Source organism: Aphelocoma coerulescens, chromosome 1 (assembly GCF_041296385.1).
Source record: "Aphelocoma coerulescens isolate FSJ_1873_10779 chromosome 1, UR_Acoe_1.0, whole genome shotgun sequence".
Lineage (NCBI taxonomy): Eukaryota > Metazoa > Chordata > Aves > Passeriformes > Corvidae > Aphelocoma > Aphelocoma coerulescens.
Genome location: NC_091013.1, coordinates 27,710,472 through 27,730,722, shown reverse-complemented (window position 1 = coordinate 27,730,722; position 20,251 = coordinate 27,710,472). Strand labels below are relative to the sequence as shown.

Here is a 20,251-nt window from a genome sequence, read left to right as displayed (position 1 = left end):
GTCTAACCATGAGACATTCCTTGCTCTTTTTGACTAGACTGCCATAAGAAAGTATTTAGCAGTATAATAAAGAAAAATACAGTAGTCATGCTGTAAAGACTCAGCATTGTGCTGTCAATGTTCATTTGCTAAATCAAAAGCTAGAAACTTTGTAATATCGTGAGTTTAAATTCAATGCAATTGTAAGATGTTGAGTTTAGTTCTATTAAGTAACTTTATTTTAAACAAGCATTATGTGGAGTTTGATTCTGTGGTAATATTTCTGTACAGCTCATGATGAAATGTCTAGTAGATGTTACCTGTACAGTGTTCTTAAGCTTCATATTTAGACCTTGATTCTGTAAATGCTTTTAAAGGATATAACTTCAGTCAAGCTTACAAAATTGAGTTGACTGAAACTGAGCTTTTTCTGGAACCAGAACTTAAATAATGTCAGCATATGCAGGACTCTCGCTGGTTAGTCTCTTGCTGAAGTGTGAAGGCAGTGTGATAATGTTGTTCAACTGCTTTTGGAACACAAAGCAGTATCTCTTATACTGATCATATTCCAATACATGATCACACCATTTGCTGCTTAATATTTAATTGCATGGAGAACGTATGTATGTTATGTTTTAATGTTTACACTAACTATATGCACTTTTGAAGCAGCATGCAACAATGAGATCAACCATGAGAAGACTTGGAGAAGACATTTTCAAAGGCATAGTGAGTAAGGCAAACCCAGACAGTTCTTCTGAACAGTCTACAGGGAGTAAATCAAAGTCAGCAGCTTTCTTTAAGAGTTCCTGTATGCCTCTGAGGTTTCTGTCAACTTTGATTGTGCTTAAAACAGTGACACAAGGTAAGTCAACATTTTTTATATTAATTTCTCTATTTCAGTCATGTGCCTGGACTAAAAACAATCTAATGATACTGTAGAGTCTGTTATGCTTTATTAGTAAAAAGTGGTTTTACTTGGGTATTGTGAAGCAAATTATACAAGTATGAATCTTGCCATTATTCATTTTATGTTGCAATTTGTGTTTCTTTTAATGTGATGACTTGCCAGACAAATCAGCATTTCTGAAGAGGGGGGAGAAGATAAAGGTTTCAAAGTAGACACTGAGAGATTGCACGAATCAGATTGTGTCTGGACAGTGTGAGAAAAAGTGTGGAAAATACAACTCAAAGAATAAAATAACTCTTCTCTCAGGTGATTTTTTAACTGCTACCTTCAGTTTGGAAGTCTTATCTTTCTTCAAGGGAAACAGGGAACGAGATGTTGCAGATCCTTTATATGGAAGTCAGGTAGAAAAGTAATTCTATACCATTAAGAGCAGGTGTAAAATGTGATTGCTGCTTACCTGCAGCAACATAGCAGTGCTGTGGTTCTGCATAACTGGGATTTTCTGCAAGAATAAGTTTTACAAAGGTAGCGTAAGAACAAACATCTCTATAACCCTTTTCCAGCTCTTTGTGGTACTAACCACTTATTTTTCCCTTTTCAAAGACATTTTAAAAGCACAGATCATTTTCATAGCAAGTAATTTTTTTAGTGGGGTTACAACCAAGCAATCTAACCTAACCTCAGAGATGGTCCTGCTTTCAACAGGAAGGTTGGACTAGATTCCAACCTAAATTATTCCATTATTCTATTTTTGCTACCATTTTTTCTTAGAATGGTTTGTATTTTAAAATATCTTTACAAGTAACATGTTTCTTTTGTCAATAACACAAAGAGATTGATACGGGTTACAGAGATATTAATTTTCTAGGTACTCCTGAAAAACCATGCCAAAACATCAAAATCAGATGCCTGCTTTGGCGTCTGATTTTTTTAGTCTCTTGCATGAAATATGTTAAATTTTGGGGCGTTTCTTAGACAGCAGAGATCCACGTCACAAAATTGCTACAATCTGTGGCACGCTGATTGACGTGAAACAGGAATGCCAAAGATTTTAAATGCATAAATAATGAATAGAGTTCTCTTTCACAGAAGTTGTGCTTCTGGATTAGATGTTTAAGCAGATTAGTATGTTTTTGTGCTTAATGACCTGTGCAGTATTTGTATTGTGAGTATTTACAGTAAACACGGGATTGAAACATGGTGGAAGACCATCCTGACATCATTCATGAGCTAACACAATGTTCCAGCTGTTGGAGGGAACTATTTCAGTCAACATATTTTAGTGAAGCATTATAATTAGCCTCAAATTGAGATTCATATTCTAGGAATGTTTGATAAAAAAAATTCAAGAAGAATTGCAATACAAAAACTAGTCATTGCAGAGACTGATTTACCCTAAGCAGATGAACACTTGATTAGAATGAATCAGTTTAGCTTCTCATGGTTGCTTTTTACTGCTGGCTTCTGTAACACAGGAAATATGATCTGTTGTTAAACATATGTCAGATATCACCATGTATGAATTTTGATCACTCTGACCACATGGCACTAATAATCTGGTGATAAAGTGGCAGATTTGGTTTGAACATATGTCCTCTTTCCTTCCAAATGTCGGTATCCAGCAGATGGCACCGTAGTTAAACTTATGCAGTAGGATAAATTGTTTCCTTCTACTTCATTTTCTGTGCTCCAGATGATCAATGCAATTCCAAGATACTGAGGAAGATTTGACAGCAGGAAATTAAGAAAATAGAGCGGTTCACTTAATCTACATCCTTCGTATAATTTCTCACAATAGATGAGAATATAAAATGTTTATACTGAAACTACAGCTTTTTATAGAAGGAATGGGAGTATTTGCTCTCATGAAAGTAGTTGCTCTCACTCAGACAAATCAGCCATTGACTCCCTTAATAGAGGTTTCCCAGATGTTGAAACCAACATTGTCTCAAACTATGCAAGTTTGTATTTTCTTTCCTCTCTAACAAAATATTTGCAGGATATTACACCTGTAAGTATATTTTTCTTAAACATATGAATTGTAGATAGTCTTTTTCTCCACTCACAATAAATTAAGTAATAAAAATAGACAGAGGATGTTTTTAAATAAAAAGTAAATTTAATATTTTCAGCTATTTAACTTTTAAGTGTGTATCTGCCGTGGTAACTGTCAGATAATTGTTCACATTGTTTCATGAAACAATGATTATAGAAGTTTTATTGCCTGTATTCTGATATTTTTCAGTGGATTACCTGGCTCAGGCCTTTGATTCCCTTCACATAGACTTGAAGACAGATGAAGGGAAGGCCTTATTTTTGGAATACCAATGTGTGCCTGTCGTCTTAAGTCACCTAAAAGTATCCAGTAGAGGTCTGCTTTCCAGTGCTCTTGATGGATTACTTGAGATGACCATGGAATCTGGTAAATTTGGGTAATTGCAAAAAAAAAAAAATTAAAAAATCATGATGAAAACAGGTGAGGAAAGCATAAAAACAATGTAAAAACAGTATAAAAATACAGTGTAAAAACTGTATAAATAGTCTAATGTACTATTAGCAATTCTTTGTATCATGTACATTCAAGACAAAATGTATTTCTGAATTGTCTTTTTCTGAGTCATCTTGCGTTTTCTTCTCCCTCTCAGCTACTATGTTTTATATTTTGCCTTGGTTACTTATTTCTTGCTGTGAATTTTATGTATCTATTTTTGGTTTGGCTTTTCAGTTTATTCCACTCTATTACCTTGCTGATATTTTTCTTTGAAGTCAGGCTGAGCCAGGGAAGCCAAATCATGAAAACCTGCCAGAAGGTGGAGATAAAAAATAGGTTTTATTTTAATTCTTTTCCTAGTTTGAATGAACAGCTTATCCCAAATCATTTTTCAGTTTCTAGTGTTTGGAAATGGTATTTCTAGAAGACATGGTTATGTTCTGCTGAATTTTGCTGTGCCAAGATGATTATGTTTTGGTGAATTTTACTGTGCTTTGGCCCTAGAAAAGCATTTTTCCAGGTGATACAGGTAAGGATCAATTGATAACCACCTGGATGAGCATGAGGGTAGTGATGCATTCCAGTGCTATGCTGAATAAACCTTGTGACTGTTTTGGGTTTTTTTTAAGATAAAATCACTCACTGCCTTTAAGAACAGAAATGTTCACTGTTTTGGAAGTATTTTGTTATTATGCACTGTACTAGTCTAATAGAAAGCGTGTGTGACTTGGGATGGTATAGCCTTTAGTAAAAAGCAATTCTGTAGCAACCTAAGTGCAAAAATATTTAACTAAAGTTCTATTCTTCTTTGCAGTCTTTTTCTGACCAGGTAATTAGTGCAGTCTTATGCTAAAGTATTCTTCCTAATAATCATAACTGTGATTGGGAAAGTGATTGGGAAGGAATTAATTGAATGCACAAAGGTAACAGCCTAAGCAAGGTGGACAGGATCTGGTATTTCTTTGGGTCATGACTGTAACCGTACATCTTCTGTGACCTAGTAGTAGTTATGCTGATACACTAGGTGCCTGCAGTTCGAAGAATAATGAAGATGCATTGTGAGACTCAAATTTTGCTTTCTTGCTTCTCAGAGTAGTTTTATATATGTGAAATCAGGGAAGGAAGAGTACTGTTTAATTAAATTGACATTTAATTGAACATTGTTTCTTGGCAACTGGATATAAAGCCTTATGTAGAGCCTTCCTCTTTGGTAGAATAAATTGCCAATACACAAATTAGTCACGTTCTGCTCTTTTCCAATACATAGTGTTTTGTGAGAAATTTTTAACAATGAGAAATAGTATTGCTGATGGGAAATTGTGTTTTCATTCCTTTGGAAGTTTCCTATTAAAAAGTCATTAAAAGAAATTATAGAAGGTGGCAGTGACTATTCAGAGGATTCTCTGTGTTAAACAGGAATTAATGCTCAGTTTTAAAGCTGTATTCATGTGCAGCCTTAAATATGAAGTCATAGATAGTGGCCATATACTAAAATATGAAGTCATATTACCCAAAACAACAGCATCCAATCAACAGGAGGCAAAGTCTAGACTTTTATTTTTTTCTGTAATATATACCATCCTAGGCATTCTCTCAACTCACTGCCTTGATTTTCTGGCTCTGTAGGAGTGTTGCAATACTCTTGTTCAAAAATAATACCTTTAGAGATTAAGTGATTAGAAATTAAATTGGAGAAAAGGCCAATGAAGGTGTTTTTCAGCATATTATTTTCTATAACTTAATTTTTAAGCTTTTTTTTTTTGAGATATTTTTACAGATTTGAATTTCAGTTGTCCAGGCTGAAAAATGTGAATCAGATGTGAAATAAATACTATGTTGCAGTACTACTCCCTGTTAACTGCATGTGCTTTTTTTTTTTCTAATAAGCAATGAATGCTAATGTTTCTGTGCAGTCCAGACCTATCTGAGGTCCTTCCTCAGGTTCTGTCCCCTGTAAGAAATTATTTCTCCCATGTTCCAGAAATGAAGCCTAGTTTCCTTCATATATTAAGGATAATTACTTAAGCTGCATATCAAGAATCACAGAATCATAGAATATGTTGAGTTGGAAGGACCCATCAGGATTGTCAAGAACAATGCCTGGCCCTGCACAGGACACCCCAAGAGTCACACCCTGTGCTCGAGAGTATTGTGCAAGTGCGTCTTGAATTCAGACAGGCTCGGTGCTGTGACCACATCCCTGAGGAGCCTGTTCCACCCCCTGTTCAACCCCTCTTTTTGTGGATATTCAACCTAAACCTCCCCTGACTCAGCTTCATGCCATTTCCTCAATTTCTGTTACTGGTCATGAGAGTGAAGAGATCAGTGTCTGCCCCTCCTCTTCCCCCTGTGAGGATATTGAAGACTGCAATGAGGTCTCCCCTGTCTCTTCTTCTCCAGGCTGAACAGACCAAGTGACCTCAGCCAGTACTCATAAGGCTTCCTCTTCAGACCCTTCACCATCCTTGTGGCCCTTCTTTGGACACTGTCTCATAGTTCAGTATCTTTTTTACGTTGTGGCACCCAAAGCTGCCCCAGCACTCGAGGTGAGGCCGCCCCAGAGCAGAGCAGGACAATCCCCTCCCTTGCCCGGCTGGTGATGCTGTGCCTGATGCCCCCCAGGACACGCTTGGCCCTCCTGGCTGCCAGGGCACTGCTGACTCATATTCAATTTTCTGCCAACCAGGACCCCCGGGTCCCTTTCCTCAGTGCTGTTCTCCAGCATTCCCCAATCTGTCCATACATCCAGGGTTGCCCCATCCCAAGTGCACAATCCAGCACTTGACAGTGTTAAACTTCCTATGGTTGGTGATTGCCAAGCTGTCTAACTTGTTGAGGTCTCTCTGAAGGTCCCTATCTAAGACAGATATTTCTCTTGGTGGAAACTAGAATAGAGTCTGCAGTACTGCTTAAGCAGATTTGGAATTGGTATGCATGTTCTGAGATTTTGGATCAGTATCATTGCTTTTAGCTTCATAGTGTGTCTGGTACAGTGGGTTCAGAATCCAGGTTTCCAATGCAAGTTCACACAACACTGACAGTGCTTCACTTACAGAAAGCATGATGTCAAATGCAACATCAGCTGAGGCATTAGTATTGTCTTTTTTCTATGCACAAGTCCTTAATGGCAAATTAAAGTTAATAGTCTTACTGCTGCTCATCTTACTGGCACACAGCCTTTCTTGCACTTCATCTCTCTTCAGGAGTTTAGCATCAACAATCCATGAGAGTCCTGACACCAACATTTCAATGGGAAATGATGGAGGACTGAAAGGTAACATTCCTCGGTACTTTTTTTCTCTGTCTACATCTCCTCCCTACAAGGGTAGGTAACACCAGTGTACCTGTCCACCTAGGCCATTGGAACACTAGGGGAATTCTGTGAAGAAATATTTTAAGACTTTTGGTATCAGTAGGAAGCTTAGTTGTATGTTTTTCTTGAAACTTAGTTGCATCAAGCTTAGCTGCACTGTTATTTCCCAGACATCTGTGAGTTTCCATGCCATTGTATAGTTCTGAAGTATAGTGCCAGCCAAAAATAATCCCACTATTTTGTCCCAGTATGGTGGGATGGCTCTGGCTGATTGCCCACCAAATCACTCTGACACTCCCATCCTCAGCAGGACAGGGGGAAGAAGATAAGATCGGAAAAATAAATCGTGGGTCAAGATAAAGGCAGTTTGTTAAAGCAAAAGCAAAGTCCACACATGGAACCAAAGGAAACAAAAAGATCCCATCAGTAGGTAGTATCTGGCCACTTCCTGAGAAGTGGGGCTTCAGCATGCACAGAGGTTGCTCCAGAACGCATGTCATAAGTAAGGAATGCCCCCTTCCCCTCTCACGCTGCCTTTCCCCTCCTCTTTTCTCTTTGCTTCTATTGCTGAGCAAAGACCATATGGTATGAGAGTCACTTTGGGTCAGCTGTCCTGGCTGTGTCACCTCCCAAGATCTTGCCCAACCCCAGCCTGCTGGTGTGGGGGAATGTTGGAGAGACAGTGTTGACACTGCCAGCACTGCTTAACAGTAGCCAAGGACAGGTATGTTACCAGCACCTTTCCAGCTACCAATACAAAGCACAGCACTTTGAGGGCTGCTGCGGAGAAAATGAGCTCTGTCTCAGCCAGACCCAGTACACCCAATCATTAACATATTTCGAATTGTAACAGGGTGTCCAATACATGGAATAGATAAATGTATGTGGTGTATTATATATGCCAATCTTGTTTGCCTCACCTTTTTTACAGAAATCTTAAGGCCTAAGGAGAGGAGGTGAAATGTTCTACTGATCATTGTTCTTGTCATATACAAACATTCATAGATGTACCAAAAGCTGACTTTTAAATGTCAGGGGTGAAAAAAGTTGAGGTTAGTATGCTTCTCAGGGCATAAGAGTGAGAGGAGCTGCTAAAGATGTTATGCAGTAATTTCAGTTTACTTTGTGTCAGAAGAACTTCAGTTTCAGTTTACTTTTACACTCTCATAGTGTTGGGGTTTTTTCCATATTCCAGTACTTTTGTGGATTCTGTTCATTACTTTTACTGTTAGTAGATTTGAGGAACAAAATTTTGCAACTGAGTGGGTCCTTACCTAACCACTTATATTCTGTAAGCAAATTGCTTAGTTTAACCTATGCTAGAAACTTAATAAGTAACTGAAATGAAGTTGTAGGTAATTCTTACGATACACTGTATAATTCTAAATAATTTATGTTATATTTCATGTTGTTTTCATGATGGAGAAATTATTTTTCTTCAGATGAGCTCAGTGGCCTAAGTTGCAGTCTAGTTGGTTTAGTCAGCTCTCTTCAGGGGAAGAAATAGTTTGCTTCTAAATTCCACAGTTGTGAGAGTTAACAGCTTGTTGTGAACCTGACAGTAGAAAATCAACTCCACAAATATATTTTATCTCTTTTCTCTTATTACATTCTGCTAATATTTTCGTTTAAAAGTATATACATAATGGTGTATAAATTGGTATAGCTATATTTTTACTATAGCTATCTCATTGGTTCCTGTCTTGTTTCATGATCAGATAGGAGGACTGTCAGTTCAGTTATATCCTTTTCAATTTCTTTTTGGCTCTCCATACCCATTACCAAACCATGTTTGTTTTCTGGAGGACGCCCATCTTTCCCTTACTGCAAAGATTGACTGATAAAAGCAGAATCAAGGGAGCAAGTCCTGCAGTGGTTTTTTTAGTCATGGTGCTCTTTTCCTTGAATCCAAGGCTTCAGATGAGTGCCATAACATTCAACTTGATCCTTCTTTTCGTATTTGAATCTAATGAGTGATCTATAAAGACATCTTTCTTGCTTCTCATTGAGGAAAAGGGTAAGGGACCTGTTCCTGCTCATTTAATAGGGAAGAAGGACTTCAGTACCACAGCTTTTTAAGGTTTCCTTACTTTAATTAAGGAAAGCAGCCTACCAGGCCATGGTGTTTGGTTTTTAGTCCCATCTTGAAGGTATGAACCCTTTTGAAGACAGATCTAAAACAAAATCTTCTCTGATGGCATTGTCATGGAAATTAGGTTTAGTATCTGTTAAATGCTGAAGGGCTTGGTGATACATTTCTACAAATGCAGAGTGCTCTGACTGCCTTTGAAATTTTGAGAACAAAACATATTAACTGCTACATGCTGATGTTTCAGTTTACTCAAATGGCATATAATGTATATATTGCTTAACAAAGCTCTTACCATTTCCCATTAAAATTACTACTAAAATTAATGTTTGATAATTAAAGTAATAGTTACTTCTAACCATCCAGATTGTTATAGTAAGAACCAGTGGCTTCCTACTCCAAAGCTTCCTCCCTAAGACTTTTGATGACAAATTTCTTTTCTCAGCAGATCTTGTTTCTAGGACAGTAGGTGCAACACACTGTTCAAGAGAATTCCTGGATACCAGACTTGAAACATTTTCTGGAAACAATCTAGTGATAAGTAGCATGACCACACCAAGAAATTTGCTCTGTGGGTGTTGAAGAACATCACATCATTAGTATTAAATCACCTTGTAGCTGAATACTTGTCATATGCAATCTTGTTCAATAGTGTTCTTCTTGTCTTCTCACTTCTCATGCAGCTTACTGTGTTTTTTTAAACTTGTGAATTAGTTAAAAGGGTTTCAAATTATGTAGTGAGTTTGTATTCACCTATCAAAAATACCATTGTTAACTGCAGTCTGGTTCATGCTTGATTTGAAATCTGCTGTTGGCAGAGAGCTCCTGCCTCAGTTTCACCTTTTGCACTTTTATTCAAAGACATCATACATCTTAAATTCCTTCTGCAGTGATATCTGACTGCTGTCATGTAGATTAGTAGGCTCCCCTTTCTCAACCTTAAGTTTATTCAATGAAATCAAAACTTACCTGCTCACTGGACATTACGAAACACTGGTCTTTACTTTAAATAAAACTTAAATGTACTTTGTCTTCAAGTTTTTTTCTGCTTTACAGAGAGTATATTTTATATTAGTGTGTACTTATTCACAAATCAAAATGAGAGTGTATTTTAAAAAAAATCATCTCAAAATGATACTCTCATGTTTACTGTAAGTTTTGGCACATTCTGGTAGGACTTAAGTGTGATTTCTTAACCATATTGATATCACTGAAGATACTTAGTAACTGCAAAAGTGAGCTGTATTTACACATTCACTGAATCTTACTTTAATTTTTTTTTTTTTTGAAGAAAATATTATGGTCATGGATAACCAAGTCCAGATGCACTTGTCTCATAGGGAAGTTAATGAAGCCAGTGAAGATAAAAGGATTTTCTCCATAGTAAGAAGCTGTGCTTATTTACATGTAAACTGATGTCTTCTTACTTTGATTATCTATTGGACACTCTCTCTTTTCCTTTGTGCTGGAATGCTCCCATAACTGTTGCTAGGAATTCTACAGCATGCACTGTTCTGTGGGTACTTCTAAAAACTCAATGGTCAGAATTTGCCAAGGAAACTCAAATCTGCCTCTTTATGGTTCCTCTTGAGTCTTAACATTTTGAGACTTTACAGACTACAAGCAGTGAGGGCATGGAGTAAAGAATGCTCGTATGCTTAAACAGATAAAATTTTCCAGCATATTATCTTTCCTGGTAACTTTGCAGGATTGCAGCTTTTCAAGTGAGTTTATTCTGCAATGGTGAAAGGATAAAAATGTCAAGTTTGTGAATATTGTATTAAGGTAGGATTCCCCTTCACCTGTGTGAAAAGCAGATGTGAAATTGTCCTGAGGACTTGTGTTTTGAAGCTATAGGGATAGAAATGATTTACAGCTTATGTGGCTTGAACATTGAAATACAAACCATTTAAAAGGAAATCCTTCTTCTATTATGCTGTCTTACCTTTGTAATTTTTATTCATTCTTCTGAAAACACTGAATAATTGTGTTGGATTAATAGATGTTTTAGTTTAATATTTTAACCACAGATAAGGATCTCTAACTGTGTTAAATGCAGCCTAGATAATGTTAGGACCCACCTATATGTGCTGAAAGCAAACAAGTACACCAAAACTTTGCACACATCTTTGTTAATTAATTGCAAATTTAGTTTGAATACTTTGATTTTGATGAAATTCATTTAGTATGACATACCCCTCTCTAATAACAAGTAATCTCTGTGTCATTATTTTCTCCCTCTTCTAGTAACAGTCATGTAATACTTAGCTATTCTGAATTTTGGACCCCTGTCTCATCCACTCCAAAGGAATAAATAGAAGGAGCCATTAAATATAAAGTTATGTAGAGCCAAGTAGCCATATTGGAAGTAAAGCTTCACTCTTCATTTAGGGTAATACTGTAGTTCTTAAGCAGCATATAATTCGGAAGGTAGATGTGAATGCTAACTTTTAAAAAGAATTTGATGTTATAAAGAGTTGTTTATTATCAGTATTTGGATATACACATCCCCTTTCCAGTCAATTTAAGTTATGAAATCTTTAGAATATTAAAGTATATCAACTTTATGCTTCTGCTATTCTAGCAAGTAAGATAGTTCTGATTTCCGTGTGTTTTATACCTGTTGCATTCTAAGTAGGCAGTTCCAGCATGGAATTTCATTGGACTATTCCTACCTTTATGCCATAGTCATTAATCAGTACACCAGATAAGCACAATTGCAAAAATCAGTGTTTAAAACTGAAGTTTGTTTTTAGTGAATTCCTTACACTACACACCTTCCAGCCATTCTACTAACCCCCATTTTCTGCAATATAATATCACGTGTTGCTTTCTCAAATGGTATTGAAGTCTAGATTAGGTATAACTGCTGTAGCCTTTATTTACCAAACAAAAATATCTGACTGTTCTGCCTCAACAACTATAGTTCCTATACACATACTTATAGATAAGCCTATAGTACATTTTCTTTTCTTTTTTATTTCTCTGCTTTATTTCCTGAAAATATCTTTAGATTTTTACTGAAGGGCACAAATGTTCAGTTTTCCATTCTTTGGTCTGAATCCAGCAAATACATCGTATCAACTATTCTCGCTTTGCAAATTGCTGCTTCCTGACTTGTTTTTCACCAGTTTGGGGTTTTTTACTTAAGTTTTTTTACCCACTAAATAGCGGGTAGAACACCCTTCCACACCTTGAGCAGCCAGTTTTTCAGGAGAATACTGTGGGAAACAGTGACAAAGGCTTTACTAAAGTCCAGGTAAACAATATCAAGTTTTTTCCTCATCCACCAAGCAGGTTACTTTGCTGTGGATGGAGATCAGGTTGGTTAAGCAGGACCTGCCTTTCATAAACCCATGTTTGTTCTGGCTGGGCCTAATCCTGGTACATGCCATGTGGTGACACTCAGAATGACCTGATCCATGACCTTGCCTGGCACCAAGGTTGGGCTGACAGGACTGTAGTTCCCTGAATCATCCTTCTGCCCTTCTTGTAGATAAGCATCACATTTGCCAGCCTCCAGATACCTGGGACTTTCCCCATGAACCAGAACTGCTGGTAAATGATAGAATGTGGCTTGGTGAACATTTCCCACTGGCTTCCTCGCCACCCTTTGGTGGATCCCATGTGGTCCCGTAGGTGTGTGTGTGTCTAGGTGGTGTATCAGGTCGCTGACCATTTCCCGCTGGATTATGGGAACTTCATCCTGCTCCCTGTCTCTGTCCTCCAGCTCAGGGGGCTGGGTGCCTGGAAAACAACTGATCTTGTTATTAAAGACTGAGGCAATGAAGGCATTAGGATGTCTTTTCCTCATCCTTTGTCACTATATTTCCACCTCACATCCAGTAAAGGATGGAAATACTCCTTAGCCCTCCTTTTGTTATTAGTGTATCCATAGAAACATTTTTATTATCTATTACACCAATAGCCAGACTAAGTTCTACATGGGCTTTGGCCCTTCTGATTTTTTCCCTGCATAACATGCTTGCATTCCTCCTGAGTTGCCTTCCACTTCTTCCAAAGGTCATAAACTCTTATTTTTTTTCCTGAGTTCTAGCCAAACCTCTTTGTTCAGCCAGGCCGGTCTGCTTCCCCACCAGCTTGTCTTTTGATATATGGGGACAGCCTGCTCCTCTGCCTTTAAGATTTCTTTCTTGAAGAATGTCCAGCCTTCCTGGACTCCTTTTCCCCTCAGGACTGTCTCCCAAGGGACTTTCTCCACCAGTCTCTTACACAGGCTAAAGTCTGCCCCTCTGGAAGTCCCAGGTCCCCTGCCGTACTTCTCCAAGAAGAAAAAACTCTTATCATTTTGTGATCTCTGTGATGGCCTTCAGCCATCACATCACCCACAAGTCCTTCTCTGTTCACAAACAGCAGATCCAATGGGGAGACTTCCCTAATTGGCTCTCTCACCATCTGTGTCAGGTAGTTCACTTCCACAGACTCCAGGAGCCTCCTGGACTGTTTCCTCTCTGCAGTGTTGTATTTCCAGCAGGCATCAGCTAAGTTGAAGTTCCCCATGAGAATAACTAGGTATTATGAGATATCTCCCCAGTTTTTATAGACTAGTTCATCTGCCTCTTCATCCCAGTTGGGTGGTCTGTAACAGACCTGCCTTGGCCTTTCCCCTGATTCTTAGCCCCGAACACTCAACCCTGTCAGCACCTTCATCAAGCTCTAGACAGTAAAAAACCCCCATAAAATACAGGGCTATCCCAATTTTTTTTCTGGGTGTAATATCCAGTTGCTGTATGAGAATGATACTGGTTTTCTGTACATCCTGTCCCCATGTCTGTTTTTATGTCTTGCACATCCTAGGAAACTGAAGAGCCATTCAGGTCACACTGAGGTCAACACATAGTGGGTGACCAGCTGAAATTGCCACCTGGGCTCTGTTAACTCAGTGTCACCCATGCAGGCACCTACGCTGTGCTCTAACCACTGACACTGAACTTTCCTGGCTACTAATTACAGGAGAAAATGTTCAATTCAGCAAATGGTTCAAATCTTGTAGGTGGCCCTTATAGGCAGTTGGTTATAACCAAGTGATGTTGCTGTTTCCTTTGAAGTGTTTCTGCTGTGGTGCACAGGTAACTTTTGTGTTTGCTAACTTTTCCACACTCGTAGACACTGCTGCACCTTCACTTGCATTGCTGAGACATGTTCTCCTTTCTCCCAGCAGATCCTCTCACAATTAGAAAATGAGGCAAAGCTGTAATCATTAATTTGTTAAAACATGAGCTTAGAGTTGTCATTTTATTTCCTGAAGTGACATAGCTTTAGGTATGACACAGAATTTTCCGGATAACTGTAGCTGGTGAGATTTTGTGCTCTGTGTGACTGATTAGTTTGAGGGTAAATTTCAGATTAATTCTGTCAACAATGATAAATTGCTTATTGTTCGTTGCAGTCTACCAATCAAGCTAAGTTAATGCAACTACAGCATGCTCCAATTTTTTAAGGATACCAGGGGAGTCTTGCAGATTATTTTAAATTGTGACAGAGTCCTGTCAGGATGAATTCCAATTAAGTTCTTCTAAAATAGTTAAATAAATGCAAAATCTATGCAGAATCTAAGCCACCAAAATATTTAAAAATGTGAAGCTTATGTTCTTTTAGTTGATCAGCTAGAGATGCATTTAAATGATGTATTTGTTTTGTTCATTTTCTGATTACTTAGAATATAATCTTCAAAAGCTTTTCTGAATTGAATATGTAAGCAGTGTACAGAAAGTCCATTTAAACATGGGCTTGTATCAGCTGGCTTTCACGTGATTAACTTCACAAACTTTTAGAAATTATTTCCACTTTGGCTTTTCTGTTTTATAGGAAAAATCCTCTGTCTTAAAAGTAATGTTGTCTTTTATGTTAATTTGTAAGCTTCAAAGTCAGAACATTCTTACAGAATGTATATGTGTGTGTGTGTTGTTTTTTTTAATATAGTATGTTTAAGGAACAAGTAAGAGCAGGGCAGCAAAGAAATATTCAGGTCAGCTAAATATGGTATTTGTTTACCCTGCAGAAAAGGAATTAAAATCATTTTATGGCTGTTTAAGGATATTTATAGGAATAAATTGTAGGATTGTGCTGTTCATCCAAGCAGTCTTTGTTACCTTTGGATCTCTCATGAATCAGAGCTCAGCTGAGTCAGAAGTCATGTTAAATGAGTTTTCAAAGCCATTTGTTATCTTAACGGGCAATAGAAAGAAGAAAAACCTTTCTTCTCAATTTGCTTTTTGAATGTCAATGTTCTCACACATTTATTTATTTTTTTCTTCCCTTTCTGATAAGCATCTTTGGTAAGTGAGATACTGTTTCAAGTTTTTGTTGTTAAAACACATTTCATCAGTGGTGCAGTGCAGGTTGATAGGACCAACCATTTCTGTTTCTTGGGAATAGGCGGTCATTTGTGGGAACTCTAGCAAATCTTAGAAGAATTTCCATAAAGTTGTAGTTCTGTAGAATTACTGTAAAGTTGCAAACTACATAATTTGTAGTCCTAGATTTTTCTTGCTTTGCAGAAGGTTATCTCTACCTGCTATTGTACAGAAATTTTACTTCAAACACTCTTTAATGATAGAAATATTTGGTCAGGAAGTATTCTTAAGATGGTAGATTTTGTTCATTGGGCTTTGCTTATATGCTGTTTCTGTTCATAGTTTTGTCATCTCTTCTTGTAGATTTTAGCAAGTTAGACTCACTTGGGCATTACAGCATCACACCAGAAGTGAAATTTTAGTTAATTATTTTTCCAGGTGTAAGACTCTTCTGTATGTACTTAATAACCCCAGCGTTCTGTCACAGAGAGCAGCAGCTCAATAAAGAGCACTGAGTCTTGAGTGTATGTCAGTCACGTATCACTAAATGTAGCACATGTGGTGAACTCATCTAAGGATTTTCTGTTTGCTGTAATTGACAGATAGCCCTGAGGTTTTCTATATGACAATTTCTGAAAAATAATACCTTCTGCAGTGAAAGTACAGAAATATTGAAAAAAATATTAAAAGTGGTATGCCTTGAAGGCAATAAGCTAGAATAAAATGAAAAATAGTATATTTACTTATCTTTTTTTCACTGATTACTGCTCACTTTTCTGCTTTTCTTTCATTCTGGTTTTATATCTATTACTGTTACAATTTAGAGACAGCAAATTGTAACAAAGTAGTACTAAAACTGAGAGGACAGCATGTATAAAACCATAGGTGTATTGAACATGGTAGAAAGAATGCAAGAAACATGGAAGATGTAAACAGAAAAGCAGATTAATTTATAATGATTTATTGCCTTGATAATGCACATCTCTTTGAATAATTGTTGTTTTCCATTGCTTTGGGTAAAGAACAGAGGACACTTCAGCTATGCAAACCACAAAACATCTGCCTGCCTTTTCCAAACCTTGTAGAATGTCAGTTGTTGTTACTTTTTATTGCTGCAAGGTTGGCCTCTTGCTACCAAACTCTGTTATTATCCTGCATCTGTATGGTTTCCATCCACACATTCCATTATGTATGTTGTGGGTCCCACCTGTTGAATCCAGCATTTTAAATGCTAAAGCACGTCTGCTGAAAAGAGAGAAAAGACTGTGTAGCCATAGTTTCTCTGATCTGTGCTAAAGGCATTTGCTGTTTCTCAGTCTCTTCATTTGAGGGTATGAAACAGCAAAGGCCCACAAGTCTCATGAGTTCCCTGGATATCAGGGAGGTGGCACTTGGTCATTTGTTGGAATAGGAATAACTGGGTCTTTACGGAATACTCAGTATAAATGCCCAGCTCAGAAAATTAGTTATTTAGGCTCTCAGGCTGACTTGTAATGCCAAGTTGATTTCTTTTTTAAGCCCTATTTCAAATAGTTTTCTGTAGCATTTCTTTGGATTTTTTATTAGTAAACCTTCTGAAATAAATTAAAACCTTGAATTCATTCCAAGGCTACTTGTTACATTTAATAAGTTGTATGTCCTTGAACATGTCCTTTTCCCTTTCCATGAGGAAAGGGAAAATTTTGACTAAAACATACATCCAGCACTCTTTGTACTGATAAAAACATCTTGACATCCTATTTATAAATTGCAGTATTCATGATATGATTTTTTCTTAATGTCTTGCTTACTGGTTTATGCTGTAATTTGCATATTGTCATTCCCTATTAAGTGAAACACATTAAATATTTTAACATTATGCAATTAAAATATTTTCCTTGCATGTGTTCTCTGTTATTGCAAATGCCCTGTGGTATATGAAAGTCTGTTAATTTTAAGGAAAAACAAATTGTTACTTCTTTTCTTCATGTTTTTGCTATAAATTAATCTGTAATATCAGAACCAAGAATGAGATAACCAGGGAACAGGTTTAACCTTGTTTTGAAGTTATTAGATTTTGGGAAACAGGGCAGAGGGAAAGGTTTTTCAGTGTAACATAAAAACTCATCCATTATTTTAAGAGAGGGGCTTTTGTATTTAATTCTTGTACAGATCTTACTTTTGCCTCTTAATTATTGTGTTTCCTCTCTTGAAACTGAGTACAGGGACAGTATGTTGATAATGAAAGACTATCAGGTCTCACACAATCTCTTATATGTACTATGCCTGTCCATGTGATGTGCAGCAGCTTAAAATATTTCTTTCTGAGTCTTTTTGCACAGCTTAATGTTCCCCTCCCACGATCTAAAGGAAAGAATCATGATAAATGAGCATTGAATAAACATTTTCAATGTAAGAATTTTGAGTTTAAAATAGTTCTGTTTCCTGTTTTCCTTTGTTCTCAAGATAATAGATGGTTTTACTCCAAGGATTGGTACTGTCAGAACTCTTAGGAACCTGCACTTTTTCAGTTTCTAGTTTTACCTGAGCTTTGCATCACACGTTCAGTAGAAACTGAATTATTTGGTTATTCTAATTATTGCACAACATGAAGCATTTAAGGCCTTCTAAAAGTATCAACAGCTGTTACATTTTTCCCTGCACTGAACTCTGTGATACAGTTTTAAAATTATTTTCTTTTCCAGGTTTCTTACAGCCTTTCCTGGAAGCCTGCAGTAATGAATCCTTCTTCCGGACTTGCTCTGTATTGCTTCGAAGTTCTAAGCTAGATATTCCAGTTTTGGAAAAGCTCTGTGTTATACTGCAAAAGCTCTCCAGAATAAAGTAATCCTTTATTACCATTATTCTGTTAGCTATTATTAGGTCAATGAACTTGGTGACCTTTATCTTTTTTCTTTTCCAAAAGTTCATCTTTGTTTTTCTGTTTATTCACTCTACTGTATACAGTCCTGGACTTCTAATGTGAACAGTTAAATTTAAACTATTTCTCTCATAGAGGTTTAAGACAAGCCTCTAAATTAGTGCATAAATCTAGTTCAATGTACAGAGTGCAAACTGGAAAAAAGCCTCACTATGTAGACTTAAAGAGGAATTCTTCCTTGTGTCTTCAGATGACAAAAATGCTTAGAATTCTTAGAAGAGAATCCTAGACTTTCAGTTTTACTCAGACAGTTAGTAGTAATCTCCTTTGAAAATTTAGTCTTATCTTTGACTTGCATTCAAGTTTCATCAGTTTTCATTTCCTTCAAAAAAATAAATTTAAGGTTTTGAGCCAATTAAGCCCTTTTGGGAATGTTCATCTTTTTATATTGTGTTCCTATTGCTTACTGATGATTGGTCTATTGTAACAAAAGCCATCATATCAACAGTATAGTACTGCTGAGCTTCACTGACACATTGCTCAATGGGGCTGTTTCGTTTAGGAAAGGAGGTATCTAAGCTGAGTAGTTTTTTACATTGGACTTAAAGCTGTTGGCAAAACTGAGGTTTTCATTTTTTCAAAGGAGTAAAATTGAACTCTAGGAAAAAATTCCTATAAAATAATCTAATATAAATTATAACTGGCATTTACTAGTCAAAGTAAAATTGGCTCATAAATCCTTTTTTTTTTAATTTATTGTCTCTGAAATCTTATTTCACATGAATGAAAAGCCCTGTTACAGCCTTTGCTTGAGCTTTCATTATACTATGTGTACATATCACTTACTCAAGAAAAATTATAATTTTTGGTAATATTTGCCAAATTTTTCTCACCATGCATTGATAACATTGTGCTTAGAAACATATATGCAACATAGAAGAATTACATGAAATCCTCAAAATAATGCACATTTTTCTTCATTAAAATATATATTTTCTGTAGCATCTTTAGTGTTTATATGAAACCCCTCAATTTTCAACTGACAATTATTTTATTCAAAATCTTTTGCAGAAGCAATAAGAAGATGTTTGAATTGTTTGCTCTTCATCAAATGCTCCAAGAACTGCGTAGAACTATAAATCCAGATTACACCTTCCTTTGTATAAACCTCAATTCAATTCTGCTGAATTTGGAATTGTTGAAGAGTAGCTCTCTTGCCTCCAGTCTAAGCACAAGTCACTAGCATTAGCTTTCACTCTAATTATTGTTCTGTATAATTTAAACCAACTGCCTATGTTACTTGAAATTTGGAATTTTTTTTTTAACTGATTTGTATAAATAGATTAAGCAGCACCTCAGTACCGTGTAATTCGCTGTGTATTGTGTGGATTCTCACTGATATTTCAGTCATTCATAAAAAGGAAAATGAACAATTTTGTAATATGCTAGATGGCTTTCTTCAATACTTTCTTAAGAAGTGAAATAATGCTGCTGTTGTGAATGACTCATGCAATCTAAGCAATTGAATCCTTAGAGTAAGCAGATCAGAAATACCAGCCTTTCATTACAGGTATGAATCTCGGTTACTTTTGACTCTTCAGAGAGTTTTATAAAATCATTATTTTATGGTTGATACGTAGCAGACAGGTATTTTAGCAGATTGTCTTTTGATAATCTTATAGTTTTAATGATTAAAACCAGATTTTTCTTTAACATAACTAGATGTATTGAATGAGAAATTTTGTTGTTTTGATTTCAGAATTTCTTAGTGTTTGTTTGATCTTTTCTTGTATTTAAGTAACATTTAGTATTTTATCCTGCTTTATATAGTACAACTGTGGTTAATAATATCTTTGCAAATGTAAATAAAAGCATTTCTAAAAATGTCTGGCAATAGTAATCCCTAATGTAAAATCATTGTATTTTATTGCTTCTGCTATATTTTGTATTAATTTGCAATACAATCCTCACAGTACCCACATTTCTCTTCTGAGTATGAACATATTTTTTGTCTGCCACAGTTCAGTGTTTAGAAGTTCTTACAAATTTCAATTAGGATACTTGTAAAAATTGAAATTAGTCTTCCATTGCTGATTTGTACTGGAATTACTGAAAATCTATATTTGTAAAATTGAAAATGCAGTTAAAGCTTAACAATCTGCTGTATTCAGTCTTTGACTAGCACTGACATCAGTATAAAACTTCAGAGAATTTTTCTTTCTCATTTTTCTCTCTTTTTTTTTTTTTTTTTTTTACCAGAAGCCTTTGAACTGCTCTTTGAAATTGAATTCT

General features: G+C 36.3%; 1 protein-coding gene across 1 annotated transcript in view; it reads left to right on the top strand.

The window, feature by feature from the left end:
* Window positions 1-19,945, top strand: part of CCDC138 (coiled-coil domain containing 138) — a 32,394-nt gene extending 12,449 nt beyond the window's left edge. Inside the window, exons 12-15 of the mRNA XM_069028990.1 lie at window positions 652-844; window positions 3,135-3,311; window positions 17,784-17,922; window positions 19,031-19,945. Of these exons, the coding sequence (XP_068885091.1) occupies window positions 652-844; window positions 3,135-3,311; window positions 17,784-17,922; window positions 19,031-19,202 (681 nt within the window). The 3' untranslated portion in view covers window positions 19,203-19,945. The remainder of the gene's footprint in view (window positions 1-651; window positions 845-3,134; window positions 3,312-17,783; window positions 17,923-19,030) is intronic.
* The last annotated feature ends 306 nt before the right edge of the window (window positions 19,946-20,251 follow it).